The following is an 18,591-nucleotide window of genomic DNA, read 5'->3' as shown; positions in this document are numbered from 1 at the left end:
ATCCCCTAGAAAATACACTCTTTCTCCATTTAGAAGCACACTTTTAGATTGTGAACCCAGGGGCAGCGTGGCTTAGTGGAAAGAGCATGGGCTTTGGAGTCAGAGGTCATGAGTTTGAATCCCAGCTCTGCCATTTGTCAGCTGTGTGACTATGGGCAAGTCACTTAACTTCTCTGCGACTCAGTTACCTCATCTGTAAAATAGGGATTAAGACTGTGAGCCCCACGTGGGACATCCTGATTCCCCTGTGTCTACCCCAGTGCTTAGAACAGTGCTCGGCACATAGTAAGCGCTTAACAAATACCAACATTGTTATTATTATTATTATTAACCCTAGAGACTGGGCCTAATTTTCTCCTGTGTATTTTTTCTCAGTGCTTATTACAGTGCTCTGTACAAAGTAAGTATTTAATAAGTCTCATTTCTACTACAACTATTACTGCAGCATGGCCTAGTGGCAAGAGCACGAGCTTGGGAGTCAGAGGATGTGGGTTCTAATCCTGGCTCTGCCACATTTCTGCTGAGTGAGCCTAGGCAAGTCACTTCACTTCTCTGTGCCTCAGTTACCTCATCTGTAAAATGGGGATTAATAATGTTGGTATTTGTTAAGCGCTTACTATGTGCAGAGCACTGTCCTAAGCGCTGGGGGTGATACAGAGTAATCAGGTCGTCCCACTTGAGGCTCACAGTTAATCCCCATTTTACAGATGAGGTAACTGAGGCACAGAGAAGTGAAGTGACTTGCCCACAGTCACACAGCTGATAAGCGGCGGAGCTGGAATTAGAACCCATGACCTCTGACTCCGAAGCCCAGGCTCTTTCTACTGAGCCACGCCGTTTCCCCTGTGAGCCCCATGCGGGACAAACTGATTACCTTGTACCTACCCCAGCACTTAGAACAGTGCTTGGCACATAGTAAGTGCTTAACAAATGCCATTATTATTATTATTATTATTATGGTGCACCCCTGTAGGAACTCTGGGGAGTGAATGAGACTCTCCAAGGTGTGGGGGAGGATTCTAGGAGCAATTCCAGGACTTAGAGCAGTGCTTGGCACGTAGAAAGCATTTAACAAATGCCACACTGATTATTATAATCCCACTCTAGTAGAGGAGGGTCTAACCAGGTGATCCCTAGAAATGGACATTCTTGGTCTTTTGTTTGAAGCTTAATCAGTGGCTTTTATGGAGCCCTTACTGTGCTCATTCTTGGCCTCCAGGAGGTTACAATCCAATGGGGAAGATAGGAACAAATTAGGAAGGAAAAGAGAATGGAAAGTTGGAGAGGTCAGTGAATAAGTGCTTAAATAGTAGGGTATGTAAATGGATATTTATGACAGCAGACATAAATCCTGAGGTGGTAGGTGGGAGGGTGTGACTCGGGGAAAACAAAATGAGTCAGAGCAAGGCTCTTTTATGCCACAGGGCTCCACTTTCACAAGCACAGGACTCGGGGCTCCCAGACCCTGCCGTACCCAAGTGTTCGCGGGGGCTCGGCGCATTTTCACGTTCCTGCCATGTACATAATACAGCCCTTGATATCAGTGACCGGCCACTGGGCAGTGGCCAGAAGAAAGCAGCTGGGAACCAAAACAGCATCTGGACACTGATGAGCTCATTTCCAACGTTTCTGAAACCGGCATGAACACACACTTGTGTCTGTCTGTTTGCATCCTTCGTCGAGTCACGCTTCATAGAGACGGCTCTCCCGGCAACGAGACCCTATTCTTGGGAGACGTTGAGGCTGAAAAGAGCCGGGCTCCCTTCCGCACCCTGTACACCTACGGGTTTAGCTACTGCTGCAACTGCTTTAGAGCAGTCTTAGAGTGCTCCTCTTCGGGCCCGTGACCTACATTTAGGAATTCATTCATTCATTCATTCAATAGTATTTATTGAGCGCTTACTATGTGCAGAGCACTGTACTAAGCGCTTGGGATGAACAAGTCGGCAACAGATAGAGACAGTCCCTGCCGTTTGACGGGCTTACAGTCTAATCGGGGGAGACGGACAGACAAGAACAATGGCACTAAACAGCGTCGAGGGGAAGAACATCTCGTAAAAACAATGGCGACTAAATAGAATCGAGGCGATGTACAATTCATTAACAAAATAAATAGGGTAACGAAAATATATACAGTTGAGCGGACGAGTACGGTGCTGTGGGGATGGGAAGGGAGAGGTGGAGGAGCAGAGGGAAAAGGGGAAAATGAGGCTTTAGCTGCGGAGAGGTAAAGGGGGGATGGCAGAGGGAGTAGAGGGGGAAGAGGAGCTCAGTCTGGGAACGCCTCTTGGAGGAGGTGATTTTTAAGTAAGGTTTTGAAGAGGGAAAGAGAATCAGTTTGGCGGAGGCGAGGAGGGAGGGCGTTCCGGGACCGCGGGAGGACGTGACCCGGGGGTCGACGGCGGGATAGGCGAGACCGAGGGACGGCGAGGAGGTGGGCGGCGGAGGAGCGGAGCGTGCGGGGTGGGCGGTAGAAAGAGAGAAGGGAGGAGAGGTAGGAAGGGGCAAGGTGATGGAGAGCCTCGAAGCCTAGAGTGAGGAGTTTTTGTTTGGAGCGGAGGTCGACAGGCAACCACTGGAGTTGTTTAAGAAGGGGAGTGACACGCCCAGATTGTTTCTGCAGGAAGATGAGCCGGGCAGCGGAGTGAAGAATAGACTGGAGCGGGGCGAGAGAGGAGGAAGGGAGGTCAGAGAGAAGGCTGACACAGTAGTCTAGCCGGGATATAACGAGAGCCCGTAATAGTAAGGTAGCCGTTTGGGTGGAGAGGAAAGGGCGGATCTTGGCGATATTGTAGAGGTGAAACCGGCAGGTCTTGGTAACGGATAGGATGTGTGGGGTGAACGAGAGGGACGGGTCAAGGATGACACCGAGATTGCGGGCCTGCGGGACGGGAAGGATGGTCGTGCCATCCACGGTGATGGAGAAGTCTGGGAGCGGACCGGGCTTGGGAGGGAATCCACAGTAGAGTAGTTTCACCGACTTTGAGGTAAAACTGCATCCACCGTCTATGTGGGATAATAAGAGCACGGGCTTGGGAGTCAGAGGTCGTGGGTTCAAATCCCGGCTCAGCCGCTTGGCAGCCGCGTGGCTCAGTGGAAATAGCCTGGGCTTCGGAGTCAGAGGTCATGGGTTTGACTCCCGGCTCTGCCACTTGTCAGCTGTGTGACTGTGGGCGTCACTTCACTTCTCTGTGCCTCAGTTACCTTATCTGTAAAATGGGGATTAACTGTGAGCCTCACGTGGGATGACCTGATTACCCTGTATCTCCCCCAGCGCTTAGAACAGTGCTCTGCACATAGTAAGCACTTAATAAATACCAACATTATTATTATTATCTGTAAAATGGGGATGAAGACTGTGAGCCCCATCTGGGGCCACCTGATCACCTCATACCCTCTCCAGTGCTTAGATCAGTGCTTTGCACATAGTAACGCTTAACAAACGCCATTATTATAATTATAATTATAATTATAATTATGATACCGGTTATTAATAGTAATAAGAATTGTGGTTTCTGTTAAGTGCTTACTATGTGCCAGGCACTGTACCTAACTGCTGGGATGGATAGAAGAAAATTGGGTAGGACACAGTCCCTGCCCCAGATGGGGCTCACAGTCTCAATCCCCATTTTACGGATGAGGTAAGTGAGGCACAGAGAAGCAAAATGACTTTCCCGAGGCCACAAAACAGACCAGTGGCAGAGCTGGGATTAGAATTCATGACTTTCTGACTCCCACGCCCATGCTTTATCCACTAAGCCATGCTGCTTCCCATATAAGCACTTAGGGTGTGCCAAGCACTGTTCTAAGCACTGGGTAGATACAAGTTCATCAGGTTAGACACAGTTCCTTGTAGGCAGAGAATGTGTCTGTTTATTGTTATATTGTATTCTCCCAAGTGCTTAGTACAATGCTTTGCACATAGTAAGAGCTCAATAAATACTACTGAATGACTGAGTGACCCTCTGTCCCACATGGGGCTCACGCTCTTAACTCCAATTTACAGATGAGTTTACTGAGACACAGAGAAGTTAAGTGACGTGCCCAAGGTCAACAGCATAGTCAAAACTACATAAAACTCATTTCCATCTTTTAATGCGTTTCTAGTGGTTTATATTTTAAAACAATTCTTAACACTTTGGAAAAATGCTGCTTTATAAACAAATATCATTCTATTGTTGCGTATATGTTAGACATAGAGTTCTTCCCTGACTAAGCCTTCCTTTTCTCTTCTCCCAGTCCCTTTTGTGTCACCCTGACTTGCCCCCTTTATTCATTCCTCCCTCCCAGCTCCACAGCACTTATGCACTTATCTGTAATGTCTTTATTTATATTATATATCCACCTCTAGACTGTAAACTCAATGTGGGCACGGGTTGTGTCTGTTATAGTGTTATACTCTCCCAAGTGCTTAGTACAGTGCTCTGCACACATTAGTGCTTAATAAAAACGATTGACTGACTGACAATCCCCACAGATCCACCCATATAGCCTAAACCCAAATCTCACCAAAATCCATTTTCTGTTCGTGGCAGCGCGTAACTACGATGTGGAGTTTTAGAACGTCACCCTAAACCACTTTTACTTCCTAAATAAACTCCTCATCTCTCCTAAATCCTCTCCTCTTAACTTTTACACCACCACCATCCTCCCTGTCTCTCAAACCTCAGCTCTGGCATTACCTTCATCTCTTTCTCTCTCATCCCTCTTATTCCAACAGTCACCAATCCTACTGGTTCTTTCTTCATAGCATCTCCAAAATCTGCTCTTTCATTTCCATCCAAACTGCCACGATGTTGGTCAAAGCACTTACTGTATCCCAATTCAACTACTGCATCAGACTCTTTCCATCAGACTCCGTGTCTCCAGTTTCTCCCCTGTGCAGTCCTCACTTTACACCGATTTAAAGATCCTTTTTCTAGAACATCAATTTGCCCACGTTTTCCCACTCCCCCAAAGCTTCCAGTGATTGTCCATCCTTCTCCACATCGAGTAGAACCTGCTGACAACTGGCTTCAAGACAGTCAACTCTCTTCCCAACTTATTCTCATTCCTTTCTCACATACAACCCAGCTCATAGGCTTCGTTCCTCTTACAGCCAAACAACATACTACGCCTCATTCTCATCTCTCTCTCCGCCTACTTCTTTCTCATGCTCACCTTCCTGCCTGGAACCCCTTCTCCTTTCGAAACTGGCAGAGCACTGCTCTCCCATTTGCAAAGCCATTTTAATGATTGTGGGATTTGTCAAGCACTTACTATGTGCCAAGAACTCTACTGAGCACTGGGTTAGATACAGTATATGCAGATCAGACACAGTCCTGGGCCTTCTCCTCTAGGAAGCCTTCCCTGATTAATACCTCACCTCCCCACCCTATTTCCCCCCTCACTTCGGCACTTCATCTCCTAAGGATTCGGGTACTCACTCTCTGATCCCTCCTCAGCTGGTAGCACTTTTTTGTTATGGTACTTGTGAAGTGCTTACCATGTGCCAGGCACTGAAGTAATGAGAGCTGGTGTAAATGCAAGATAATTAGGTTGGACAGAGTCCTTGTCCCCACTCCAGTCTATTCTTCATTCCGCTGCCCAGACCATCTTCCTACAGAAACTCTCTGGGCATGTCACTCCACTCCTCAGAAACCTCCAGTGGTTGCCGATCTACCTTCGCACGAAACAAAAACTCCTCACTCTTGGCTTCAAAACTCTCCATCACCTTGCCCCCTCCTACCTCACCTCCCTTCTCTCTTTCTACTGTCCACCCCGTACACTCCGCTCCTCTGCCGCTCACCTCCTCACTGTCCCCCGTTCACGGCTACCCCGCCGTCGGCCCCTGGCCCACGTCCTACCTCTGTCCCGGAATGCTCTCCCTCCTCTCATCTGCCAAACTAACTCTCTTCCCCTCTTCAAAACCCTACTGAGAGCTCACCTCCTCCAGGAGGACTTCCCAGACTGAGCCCTCCCTTTCCCTCTGCTCCTCCTCCCCTCCTCTCCCTCCCACCCTCTGCTCTTCCCCTCCCCTTAGCACTGTGCCTATTTGCGTATATTATTAATTATCCTATCTATTTTGTTAATGAGGTCTATATTTCCATGATCCTATTTATCTTGATGATGCTATCTTGTTTTGTTTTGTTCTGTTTTGCTTTGCTATCTGTTTCCCCCATTTAGACTGTGAGCCTGTTATTGGGCAGGGATCGTCTCTGTTGCCGAATCGTGTATTTCAAGTGCTTAGTACAGTGCTCTGCACGTAGTAAGTGCTCAATAAATACTATTGAATGAATGAATGAACATGGGACTCACAGTCTGAATAGGAAGGAGGAGTATTTAGTCCCCAGTTTAAAGATGAGGTAACTGAGGCATGGATGAGTTAAGTGGACTTGCCTAAGGCCACACAGCTGGAGCTGGGATTAGAGCTCCAGGTCAAGAGGTCCATCTGAGATTAGAACCCAAGTCCTCTGGCTTCCAGACTTGCGCTCTTTCCACTAGCCCACACTCCTTCTTTAAACTCGGTTGCTTTTCCCTGCTTGTAATTTATTTTAGTATCTATTTCTCCTGTTAGAATGTAAGCCACTTTGAGGCTAGAGATCATGTCTACTAACTCTACTGAACTCTCCTAAACTCTTAGTGCAGTGTTTTGCACAGAGTAAGCACTCAATACTAATGCTAGGAAAAGTCCAGGGAAAATGAGGATGAGGCAGACCAGCAGGTAGATGAATAGAGACCCTAACAAGGAACTGTTAGACAGCTATGTGGATTATGGCAGAGGACAAGACGTTCTGCAGAAAGTATATCCATGGAGTCGCCGTGAATCTGAAATAACTCAACGGCACTTAATAATAAGCACTCAACACTTTTTGTTCGCTGATTTTGGGAATATAATCTAGAAATAAAAAATCAATCAATCAATGGTATTTACTGAGCACTTACTATGTGCAGAGCACTTTTCTAAGCACTTGGGAGAGTACAATAGAAGAGAAATTAGCAGACACAGTCCGTGCCCGTAACGAGCTTACGGTCTAGAGAGGGAGCAAGACCTTAATATGAATGAATAATTTATAATAAAGAATTTAAATAATAATATAATATTTCTGTATATAGGTGCTGTGGGGTTGGGAATAGGGTGACTATCAAATGTCCGGAGGTCAAAGATCCAAGTGCAAGATATTTTGTCAATGTCCTCGAAAAGATCACAATTTAAAGGCTAAAACCCAATAATTGTCATCAAAATTGTATATTTAACCTCCCCTCCCCAAACCGTTCCCTGAGTACAATCTAGCATTAACCTTAACCATTCTGGAAAGGGAACTACTAAAATGTCAGTAGAAGGTTTAAGACTAGAAAGGAATGGGCCTGAGGTAATATGAGTGGTTGGGTGTAGGAAACAAGCAACACATTTACAATAGAGAAGCAGCGTGGCTCCGTGGAAAGAACCCGGGCTTGGGAGTCAGAAGTCATGGGTTCGAATCCTGGCTCTGCCACTTAGCTGTGTGACTATGGGCAAGTCACTTAACTTCTCTGTGCCTCAGTTCCCGCATCTGTAAAATGGGGATTAAAACTGTGAGCCCCACGTGGGACAACCTGATCACCTTGTATCCCCCAGTGCTTAGAACAGTGCTTTGCACATAGTAAGCACTTAACAAATACCATCATTTATTTTTATTTATTTCAAACGGTATTTATTGAGTGCTTACTATATGTATTGGGAGAGTACTATACAACAGAGTTGATGGACACGATCCCTGCCCACAATGAGCTTTCAGCTTACAACACATATGTGGTACTGTGCTCTCCCGAGTGCTTAGTACAGTGGTCTGCACACAGTGAGCACTCAATAAATACCATTGATTGACTGAGTGATGAGAAAATGTGATCTGAATAATTAACTAGGGAAGTAAGATCCACTCTAGGTGTGATGATCAATATGCAGGCTCCTCGCAGGCTCTTAATAATTCTCCTAAAGCCTTTGTTTACTTGTTATTTCAGCAGGTGAGGAAAAAAAAGTCTCGAGTGAATGTTTGCACTCTGCTCTTTTTCTCTAGCTGAGGACCAAGAAGAATAGGATCCTTCAGAGCGACTATATGAACATGACTCCCCGCCGGCCTGGACCGACCAAAAAGCAGTACCAGCCCTATGCTCCGTCCCGAGACTTCGCGGCCTATCGCTCCTGACACAGACCCCTAAACAGATACAAAGCAGCCAACATCCCTCCTACAACCTAGCACTGCTCACCCAAACGAGAAGGACAACTTTCAATTCACATTAGCTGATTCCGCCTGATCTCCTGCAGAGCCCAATAGCTCTTTCCTCGTGTTGATAGACCCAAACTCACAGGACATTTTGGCATGAAAACGTTGGGTTTTTTCTTTTTTTTATTTTTTTGATGACAGCAAGTACTGTTCTCAAGTTAAAGACATGATTGGACTTCAGTGGGGGAATAGAAAAAAAGAATCTAGACTCCCTACTGATTTCACCAGTAGCCCTCAATTCACCCAGGCAACTGCTGGTTCGGCCCAGGTTTTCCACTTTCACCTCCCACACAACCTTCCCCACTTTTCTTCAAACCTCCTCTCTAAGTCAAGCAGTATGTCGTAGCCGTTGACTTTTATAAGTGTATTTAAGGAAAAAGGCTAGGCTTTCAAGTGTTTTCTTCAGGACAAAGAAGACTGTAATTTTTGAATTTTTTTTAGTGAAGTCCTTACTCTGATGAAGGTTTCCATTCGATCACCTTCTTCATCACCATCAGTATTTATTGAGCACCTACTGTGTGCAGAGCACTATACTAGAAACTTGGATCGCATATAATCGAAGTAGAAGAAATGGACTTTGCCCTTGAGGGGCACACCTTTTTCTCATTAGTTTAGAAGGACATTATAAATAGAAAAATACTACTATTAATACCTTGAATTTGTCGAGTGCTTTTATTTTTCCAAAGCGCTTTCCTATCAACTGTCTCGGTTTATCCTCTCAGCATCAGGCAGTATTATTCCCCAATTTTTACAAGTGAGGAAGCTGAGGTACACAGAGATGAAGTGACCTGCCAAGGTCATACGGCAGGCTGGTGGCAGAGCTGAGACTAGACCCAGGAAATGTGACTCCCAGGCCCTAGTTCCAGGTGATTGATTTGTTTTGTGCAATCCAGAGAGAGGGGTATCCATTGAAAAGCTCACACTGCATTTCAGAATTTTCCATTTCCCTGAAAAGACCTGTTCCAGACCCTGAGGACCTTTTACGTTAGAGGTATAGGAGTGAGAGTCGTCTAGCTGTTCTGAATCGAACCACAGGGTTATTTTTCTTTTACTTCAATTTTGCAGAATGTAGTAGAATCAGTAAGGGGATCTGACTGGTGAGGGATTTGGGAAAACCATCGAGGAGAAACGCTTAAACTGGGAAAATGTGAAAAGCGAGAAGGAAGAGGTCATTCTGGAGGAGGAGGAGGAGGAGGAGGAGAAGGAGGACATCAGGGAATGATTTAGGAAATGGTGAGTCTTGTTTGGAGTCCTGCACTGGTACCCAACCGGAAAAATGCTGGAGCAGAAAGACGACTTGACGGAACCTCAAGAGATTCATCAAGAGCCGGGGACACAACCTATTTCAGAGGCCCACCAGTCTGTTTGAAGGATGAAGAATTCAGACTTCCGTCCTCTTCGATTAGCTGACTAGACACTTACGATTCCCCCAGCGTGGAATCACTCAAGAGTGGCCCTGAAGGTTGCTCTGTCTCCAGATGGGTGATTCTACGGCCTCATCTCTTTTTACAGTCAGACAGATCCACTCCCCGCTGACTGTATGAACTGCTAATCATCTAGCACGATCTGGGGAAATTATGCATACCGAGAATGAACTGGAAAACAACCCGGACGCTAAATAGGGTAATGCAGCACAGCCCCAAAGTGAGGCGAGAAAGAGCCAGAATCATCCACGAAAGGAAAGATGTTTACAGACATTTTCAGTATCTAAGAAGTTCTGGCATTTCACCATGTCCCCTTTCCTGGAGTGTATTACTGTACTAATAAAATGCAGGGTATTTTTTTATTTTTTAATACAGGGAAATCATTAATGTGGAATGATATTTGGTGGGAGGGGAGCACATTTAGGATGACAGAAAGGAAATAATCTCTTTTAATTTAATTTTTAATATGACTCCATCTCATTGATTCAGTTGACCCAAAATACATACAGCCTAGGCACTTGAACTTGGAAGGAAAACTGAATTTTTGTTGGCAAACACGTCCAACTGCCAGTCCTTTGGCAGCTTGGATTTTTCTTCTCAGTCCACCAGATGCTTTTTGTCACTGAGAGCTGGGTGAGGATTTTTAGAAAGGGCAGCGATAGAAAAATAAATTTGTTCATTGCCAAAGATCAGCTCTTTCCACTTTAGCTTGACTGGAAAAGGTTCATTAAAGATGAATCACACTTGAGATTTCCTTACTCACTGTAACCAGGAACACATTAGAACAGTTTTAGGAGGAAGTCAATATTAGCCTGCATAAAGGGTGTTTGGGAAACACTTCAAAGCATTGAAATGAGCGAATAAGTGCTCCCCTGATGGAAAAAGCACCGATAGCTGATCGTTTGATTGCAAATTGATTATATTTCCTCATAGCCTGGCAGTTTTTATTTATAACTTCTCAAAGAGAATGCCAAATACATTCCCCTGACCTGTTTAGTTCATAAGGCTGTTTCTCACAGGAATCCAGCCGATTGCCAAACACCAGTGAGTAGGCAAGTGAAATCTGGGCAAGGGATTTTATTTTTTGATTTTTTAAAATGGCATTTTTTAAGGGCTTATTATGTGTCAGCCACTGTACTAAGCACTGTAGTAGATACAAACTAGGTTGGAGACAGTCCCTGCCCCATAGGGGACTCGCATTCTTAATCCCCATTTTACAGATGAGATAACTGAGGCTCAGAGAAGTGAAGTGGCTTGCCCAAGGTCACACAGTAGATGAATGGCAGAGCTGGAATTAGAGCCCAGGTTCCTCTGCCTTCGGGGCTATCCTCTTTCCACTGGGCCATGCTGCTTCTCTATTTCCCAAGATCTCAGGTAAAACCCTCCTTATAGAAGCAAATTACACTGGCCTCTTCATAAATTAACACTCCCGGGCCTCAGGGCGGTGACCATCTGTAACAATAGGCTCGGCTGTTTTGCCAGGAAGTCTGTAATTTCCTCATGGAACTCTTCAATAGGTGCCAACTGATCCTGATGATAGGTTTCTATCTACTGCATCATTTTGGCCTGCAAATTTCCACGGACTGGGCCGCTCTAATGGGGGAATGGCCACCCACCAACCCTCATCCCTGGCATCCCTACTGAAAGACTGAAACTTCGGGAAGCTGCCTGACCTGCCAAACCCCTCCTCTGGGCAGGTGATATGAGTACAGCTCACAACAGGAACCAGGTACCTGATGTAACTAGGTACCTGTTGTGACCTCTGGGCAGGAATCTCCCACTTCTAGGCCACAGGCTCCAGGACTGACAGGATGGGAGGCTGAGGAAACTGCCACATTCCCTGGGCAGGCCTCGCTCCCTCGGGCCTCCCTTTTGGGAGTGAGAAAGTTTCCCCCAACTTTTTTTCTTGAGGAAAATTAGATTTCTGATGGACTATGCATTAGAAATAGCTCACATTTGTTGCCTAAAGACAAGCAACATGGCTTAGAAGAAAGAGCACAGGCCTGGGAGTCAGAGGACCTGGGTTTTAATCCCAGCTTCTCCACTTGTCTGCTGCGTTACCTTAGACAATCACTTAACTTCTCTAGGTCTCAGTTGCCTCATCTGTAAAATGAGGATGAAGACTGTGAGCCCTATGTGGGATGGGGACTATGTCCAACCTGATCAGCTTGTATCTACCCCAGAGCTTAGAACAGTTCCTGGCACATAGTAAGCGCTTGAACGTATGCCATTTTTTTAAAAAAAGCATTTAATAATAATAAATAATAGTAATGGTGGTATTTGTTAAGCGCTTACTATGTGCCAAGTACTGTTCTCAACACTGGGAGAGATGCAAGGTAATCAGGTTGTCCTAACGTGGGGCTCATAGTCTTAATCCCCATTTTACAGTTGAGGTAACTGAGGCACAGAGAAGTTAAGGGGTTTACCCAAAGTCACACAGCTGACAAGTGGCTGAGCCAGGATTAGAACTCACTTCCTTCGACTCCCAAGCCTGTGCTCTTTCCACTAAGTCATACTGCTTCTCTGCTACTAAGAGAATGTTGGACAGCAGAAAAAGAGAAGCAGCGTGGCTCAGTGGAAAGAGCACGGGCTTTGGAGTCAGGGCTCATGAGTTCGAATCCCAGCTCTGCCACTTGTCGGCTGTGTGACTGTGGGCAAGTCACTTAACTTCTCTGTGCCTCAGTTCCCTCATCTGTAAAATGGGGATTAAGACTGTGAGCCCCACGTGGGACAACCTGATTCCCCTATGTCTACCCCAGCGCTTAGAACAGTGCTCGGCACGTAGTAAGCGCTTAACAAATACCAACATTATTATTATTATTAAAAAAATACTCATTGGCCTCCAGGTACTTACCTTCCCACAGCCCTTCCAGGGGACCAGGATATTGGATGCCTGCCTTACTGATGTATTGTTTTTTTTAAATGATATCTGTTAAGTGCTTACTATGTGCCAGGCACAGTTCTAAGTGCTGGAGTAGATCCAAGATAATCGATCATATTTATTGAGCACTTACTATGCACACATAGCACTATACTAAGCAGTTAGGAGGGTACAGTATAATAAAATGAGCAGATATGTTTCCTACCCATAATGAGCTGGCGGAGGTGGGGGAGACAGACATTAATATGACTAAATAAGTAATTTACAATATATAATTTAAAGATTATTATTATAGTACTTAAGCTCTATGTTCCAAGCATTGTTCTTAGTGCTGTGGTAGATTCAAGTTAATCAGGTTGGACACGTGTACATAAGTGCCGGGGGAGGGGAGAATATCAAGTGTCCAGAGGTGAAAAATTGAATACACAGATGACACAGAAGGGAGAGTGAGCTGGGGAAAAGAGGGCTAAACTGGGGAAGGCCTCTTGGGGGAGTTGTGACCTTAGAAGGTGGAGAGATTAGTGGTCCTTCTCAGTCTGTTGCCGACTTGTACATTCCAAGCGCTTAGTACAGTGCTCTGCACATAGTAAGCGCTCAATAAATACTATTGAATGAATGGTCTGTGGTATATGGAGGGGGAGGGAGTTTCAGGCTACCGGGAGGATGTGGGAAAGGAGTCAGCGGCGAGGTGGACGAAATCGGGCCAGAGTGAGTAAGCTGGCCTTAGAGGAGCAGAGTGTGCCGGTTGGGCTGCAGTAGGAGACTGGGGAGGCGAGGTAAGGCCGGGGGAGCTGATTGAGTGCTTTAAAGCCAAGGACTTTCTATTTGACGTAGAGGTGGATGGACAGCTATTGGAGGTTCTTGAGGAGTGAGGAGACATGAACTGAACGTTTTGTTGATAAGCGATTTGTGCAGCAGAGTGAGGTGTGGATTGGAGTGGGAAGAGACGGAAGGCTGGGAGGTCAGCGAGGGGGCAGGTGCGGTAGTCAAAGATTTATGAGGTGGAGATGATAGTGGTGTTGTCTACCTATGGTGAAAGACAGCCTGGATGACAGGGTTAGAGTGGGAAAATAAGGAGTTGCGTTTGGAACATGTTTGAGGTGTCGGTGGGACATCAAAGTATCTTGAAGGCAGGAGGAAATGTGAGATTGCAGGGAAGGAGAGAGATCAGGGCTGGAGATGTAGATTTGGCAATCAACTGCATAGAGATGGTAATTGAAGCCAAGGGAGCAAATGAGTTCTCCAAGGGAATGGGTGTAGAGGGAGGACAGAAGGGGACTGAGAACTGAGCCTTGGGACCCCCACTGCCAGAGGGTGGGAGGCAGAGGAGGACCTAGCAAAAAAGACTGAGAAGGAGCGGTCAGAGAGATAGGAGAAGAACCCAGAAAAGACAGTGTCAGTGAATCCAAGGTTGGAAAACATTTCAAGGAGAAGCGCATGTTCTACAGTGTCAGAGGTGGCTGAGAGGAGGATTAGGATGGAGTGGAGGCTGTCTGATTTGGCAAGAAGGTCACTGATTACTTTAGGGCTGTTTCTGTGAAGTGAAGGGGGTGGAAATCAGATTAGAGGGGATCTGGGAGAGAATTGGAGGATAGGAAGTGGAGACAACGCATGTGAACACCACTCTCAAGAAATTTGGAGAGAAATGATAGGTGGGAGACGGGGCGATAACTGGAGGGAGCCATGGGATCAAGGGAGGGTTTTTTTTTAGGATAGGTGATACATAGGTGTGTTTGAAAGCAGTGGGGAGGAAGCCATTAGAAAATGAACAAGTGAAGGTGGCAGTTGATTGAGCCCGTTGTTGGGCAGGGATTGTCTCCATCTGTTGCCGAATTGTACATTCCAAGCGCTTAGTACAGTGCTCTGCACATAGTAAGTGCTCAATAAATACGATTGAATGAATAAATGAAATAATAATAATCTCAGTACTTGTTAAGCGCTTACTATGTGTCAAGCACTGTTCTAAGAGCTGGTGTAGATATGAGTTAATCTGGTTGGAAACAGTCCATGTCCCACATGGGGCTCACAGTCTTAATCCCCATTTTTTACAGATGAGGTAACTGAGGCCCAGAAAAGTTAAGTGATTTGCCCAAGGTCACACAGCAGACAAGTGGTGGAGCTGGGATTAGAAGCCCTGAACTTGTGATTCCCAGGCCTGAACTCTATCCACTACACCATGCTGCTTCTCTAAGAAGGGAAGGAGGGAATGTTTGAAATGGTATGAAGGGTTGGGCTCAGAAGCACATTTGGAGGGGCTGGATTTAGAGAGGAGGTGAGAGATTTCATCATGAGTTACAGCAGGGACCATTGGGAAAGTTGAAGGGGGTGGGGGTAGAAATTAGCGAGGAGCAGGGAAGATTTTAGGGAGACCATATGTGGTGGTTTCAATTTTATTGATGAGGTGGTTAGGCAGGTCATTAGAGGAAAGAGATTGTGGGGGGAGAGAAAGTCTAATAAGGGAGTTAAGTGTCTGGAACAATTGGTGAAGAAAGTGGTACGGGAGTGAATTACTAATCAGGTTGGATATAGGCCCTGTTCCACGTGGGGGTCACAGTCTTAATCCCCATTTTTTACAAATGAGGTAACTGAGCACAGAGAAGTTAAGTGATTTGCCCAAGGTCACAAGCAGACAAGTGGAGGAGCCAGGACTAGAACCCAGGTCCTTCTAGGTCCCAGGCCTGTGCTCTACCCAGTTAGCAACTCTGCTTTTCCCAACATGGTGTTTGGATTTTTCCAACCCCAATCTTGACTTTCCACTAGGGGTGCCAGGTGCCATTCTTCCAGTTTTATAAGGGGCGGTTCGGTTTTTAGCTAGCCTACCTCCCATCGGGAAAACAGACACTTCAGTGTCCATTATTTAGATTTCCAACACGCAACCTCCCTTTGCTGTGACCACTGCCTCCGAGTTCCGTAGCTCAGTTACGACGTCCGAGGTCACACGAACCCAAGAGCAGAATGAACCGACTCAAGATACCGCACATCGGCTCTAATGGAGCAGCCTCCAGCCAAATGGAGTCCTCGTGACACCATCACATCCATCTGCCTGAATGCGTAAGGCATGAAGCGGCATGTGTTTCTCAGGTCCATCTTGCTGGCGGGCCATCACTAACCAAGCTAGTCCTCTGTTAGTCTAGGAAGCCACACCTCACTTTCCAAAGTCCAGTCGAGCTCGTAGGTGGGGGTAAGGGAAGTTTTGAGCTTCCTTCTCACCGCTGCACTCCTGGGCAGCAGCTGTCAATCATACTAATCTCTAAGCCGAGCAGTGCCAGAGCACGGAATCGATTGACCGAGAAAGCCCTGTCTGATGGGACTAAGTGACTTTTAGGTGATGTAGCAAAATTAGGGCTATTGGTGAATGCCCATTTGTTTTGATTGAAACTCAGATAGAGAACGTTTATGTCATGAAAATAACCTGTGGGTTCAGAAATTTTCTTTTCTTCAAACGTTAGATTGTCCTTTGAAGACTTGATCTGCCCGTCGCTCAGTCAGAGAATTAGTCAATCAGTTTGTCGGTCAACAGAATATACTGAGTTAGCACTCAGGGTAAAGAACTGCACTAGGACCTGTTCTAAGTGGGTTGACTTCTGTGCTACTCCTGGGACCTTCTTTTTTTTTGTTTTTCTGGTTTGTTTGTGAGACTGGGTTTTTTTCTGAAACCCAGCTGGGAAGTGAGAACACAATACAGAGGTCTTGCACATGCACACAGGAGAAAGCCTGTTTGCTCTCCTACTCGGGCGCATTCATCTCCCTCCCATATTTTAGGTGCCCCTTCTCCTCCTCCCCCTCCCAGTCCCCAACAATGCAAGATTCATGGGAGAAGAGGGCCACATTTTAATGATAGCAAGAAGGATATGAGCCTCTCCTTCCCTTCTCACATTTATGCCTCCTTCCCCTACATTCCCCAAGCCCCTGACGCGGAGCTTCAGAAAGTCTATCTTCATTCAGAAAGGTCTGATGAAACACACATGGGATCTCTTATGTACTTTGAGAACACCGGTCTTTTCCTTTTCTTTCTATTACACCGAAGACCAGAAAATAAAGCTGCAGAAGTCATCCTTAGGAGAATCAATCAGGATGTATGTTTCAGAGAATTTTGTTTACCATGCAAAAAGGAAGTTGATGTTCATGAAATGCCTCATTTATGCATGATTCCCATAGCTACCAGTACTTTATTTTGTTGATATTTTGGTCAGTCCACTAGTCTTGGTGGCCTTTGCATCGTCTCAGAGAACACAGAGGAGACCTCCTTCGGTCCTCATACCACCGTTTATTGATGTATAAGGTGTCCTGGGTATTCAGCGGTGGCTGGGCATTATTCATGGAGGGAGACCAAAGGAAGAATAAGCCGTGGTTGGTGTCCTCAAAATGTTACAATCTGATGGAGAACATAATCCAAGCATAAGCTCACAAACATCCTAAAAGATCAAAAATGCAAGGACCAGGGTATAGAACATGAAAGAACATCTAGCAGAAGATTTCAAATTTACAAAAAATGCAACAATAGTTGAGGCCACTGGTATGAACGGATTCCTTGCTTTTCTCCCAGACTATAACCTCTCCTCGTTCCAGTCTCTTCAACACACAGCAGCAAGGCTCATCTACTGCAAACACCAATCTTATGGTTTTTCTTGGAGGAGTCAGAGGAATGGTGGAGGGGTTTTGTGGATAACAGAGCAGCCATCCCAGGGTGCTCCACTCTTGCATAGAGGGTGAATGACCCCTACCTCAACTTTCTCCAAGCAAATGCATACGATTAGGCTTTCCTACCCAAGATGGTCCTTCTCAGGATCGCAACTGGAGAGTTTCCAGTACTCTACCAGTCTCGACTATGGGAGGGAAAGTCAAGCAGAGGCCCACCCATTCCATTCCTAGCTTGGGCAGTGGGTATCGAGTGGCAGGCAATCTGCTACAAGTCAAAACTCACCTGTGCTGGACAGCGGCGGCACGGGAGAGAGTCGAGGGCGGAGACTCGGGTTTACTGCACGGAACGAGGCCATGGTAAACCACTTCTGTATTTTTACCAAGAAAACTCTATGGACACACCACCGGAATGATTGCGGGTGGAGAGTGGGGCCTTCTGGGAGAGAAGTGTCTATGGTGTCACTATGGGTCGGAGATGACTCGACGGCATAAGACGAGACCCAAGATGAGTTTAGCCCCAGTTAGGAATCTTTAATTGTCAAACAAATTCTCCTCATAGGTAGCTCTCCAATGCAAATCCAGACCATAATGCCCAAATGATATTAACATGATCATTATATTGCCCAGCCTAAGGTTACTATCCCCTATTAGATAATAAGCTCCTTTAGGATGGAAACTGTGTTTTTCACTTTCATTTCAAACTCCCCAGAACTCACTATTTTTATTAATAATATATTATTATTAGAGTGTTCATGAAGTCCTTACTATCTGTCAATCACTGTACTTAGCTCTGAGGTAGATGCAAGATAATCAGGTTGGACACAGTCCCTGTCCCACATGGGGTTTGAAGTTTAGGTTGGATTTAATGTCCATTTTACGAATGAGGAAATGGAGGCTCAGAGGATTTAAGTGACTTTCCCAAGGTTGCACAGCAGACAAATAGCAGAGCTGGGATTAGAACCCAAGTCCTCTGACTCCCAGGCCCATGTTCTTTCCACTAGGCCATGCTGCTCAGTACACTGCAGTGTACACAACAGATGCTCAATAAATGCCATTGACTGATTAATACTTTTTCATCAACACAATCCCAAATCCACTTTATCATGGGTAAAGGCGACAAACAGTTTGACATAATCTGGCCAGAGAGGATTTCAAATGATCAAACTAAATTCACTTTCAGTCACAAATTCCCCCATTAACAGTTACGCAAAATCAGTTACTTTTAACTTTTCTTTAAATTGAACCTTCGGAAATAGTGGCTTCTGTCAGTGCCAACCTCTTTCTGATGCTGAACAACTCTTTTCGCTGATGTGATTTCTGTCTTAACCTACAAATAGTTTTGGATCAGATTCCAACGGACCCAGAAACAGGAATGTTCATCGAAGTCCAATCCTGTTCCTCC

At 45.8% G+C, this 18,591-nt stretch overlaps 1 protein-coding gene and 1 non-coding gene across 2 annotated transcripts in view; both read left to right on the top strand.

Moving 5' to 3' along the window:
- CD28 (CD28 molecule) overlaps positions 1–10,047 on the top strand; it is a 49,316-nt gene extending 39,269 nt beyond the window's left edge. Inside the window, exon 4 of the mRNA XM_029068984.2 lies at positions 8,037–10,047. Coding sequence (XP_028924817.1) covers positions 8,037–8,165 — 129 coding nt within the window. The 3' untranslated portion in view covers positions 8,166–10,047. The remainder of the gene's footprint in view (positions 1–8,036) is intronic.
- A 7,277-nt stretch (positions 10,048–17,324) lies between these two features.
- On the top strand, positions 17,325–17,462 carry LOC114813471. Its single transcript, XR_003761189.1, has one exon. It is a non-coding gene; the product is annotated as a small nucleolar RNA SNORA7 (small nucleolar RNA).
- The last annotated feature ends 1,129 nt before the right edge of the window (positions 17,463–18,591 follow it).

This window comes from Ornithorhynchus anatinus, chromosome 7 (assembly GCF_004115215.2).
Source record: "Ornithorhynchus anatinus isolate Pmale09 chromosome 7, mOrnAna1.pri.v4, whole genome shotgun sequence".
NCBI classification, from domain to species: domain Eukaryota; kingdom Metazoa; phylum Chordata; class Mammalia; order Monotremata; family Ornithorhynchidae; genus Ornithorhynchus; species Ornithorhynchus anatinus.
The sequence above is the reverse complement of the archived record's forward strand: the minus strand, read 5'-3'. Positions and strand labels throughout refer to the sequence as shown.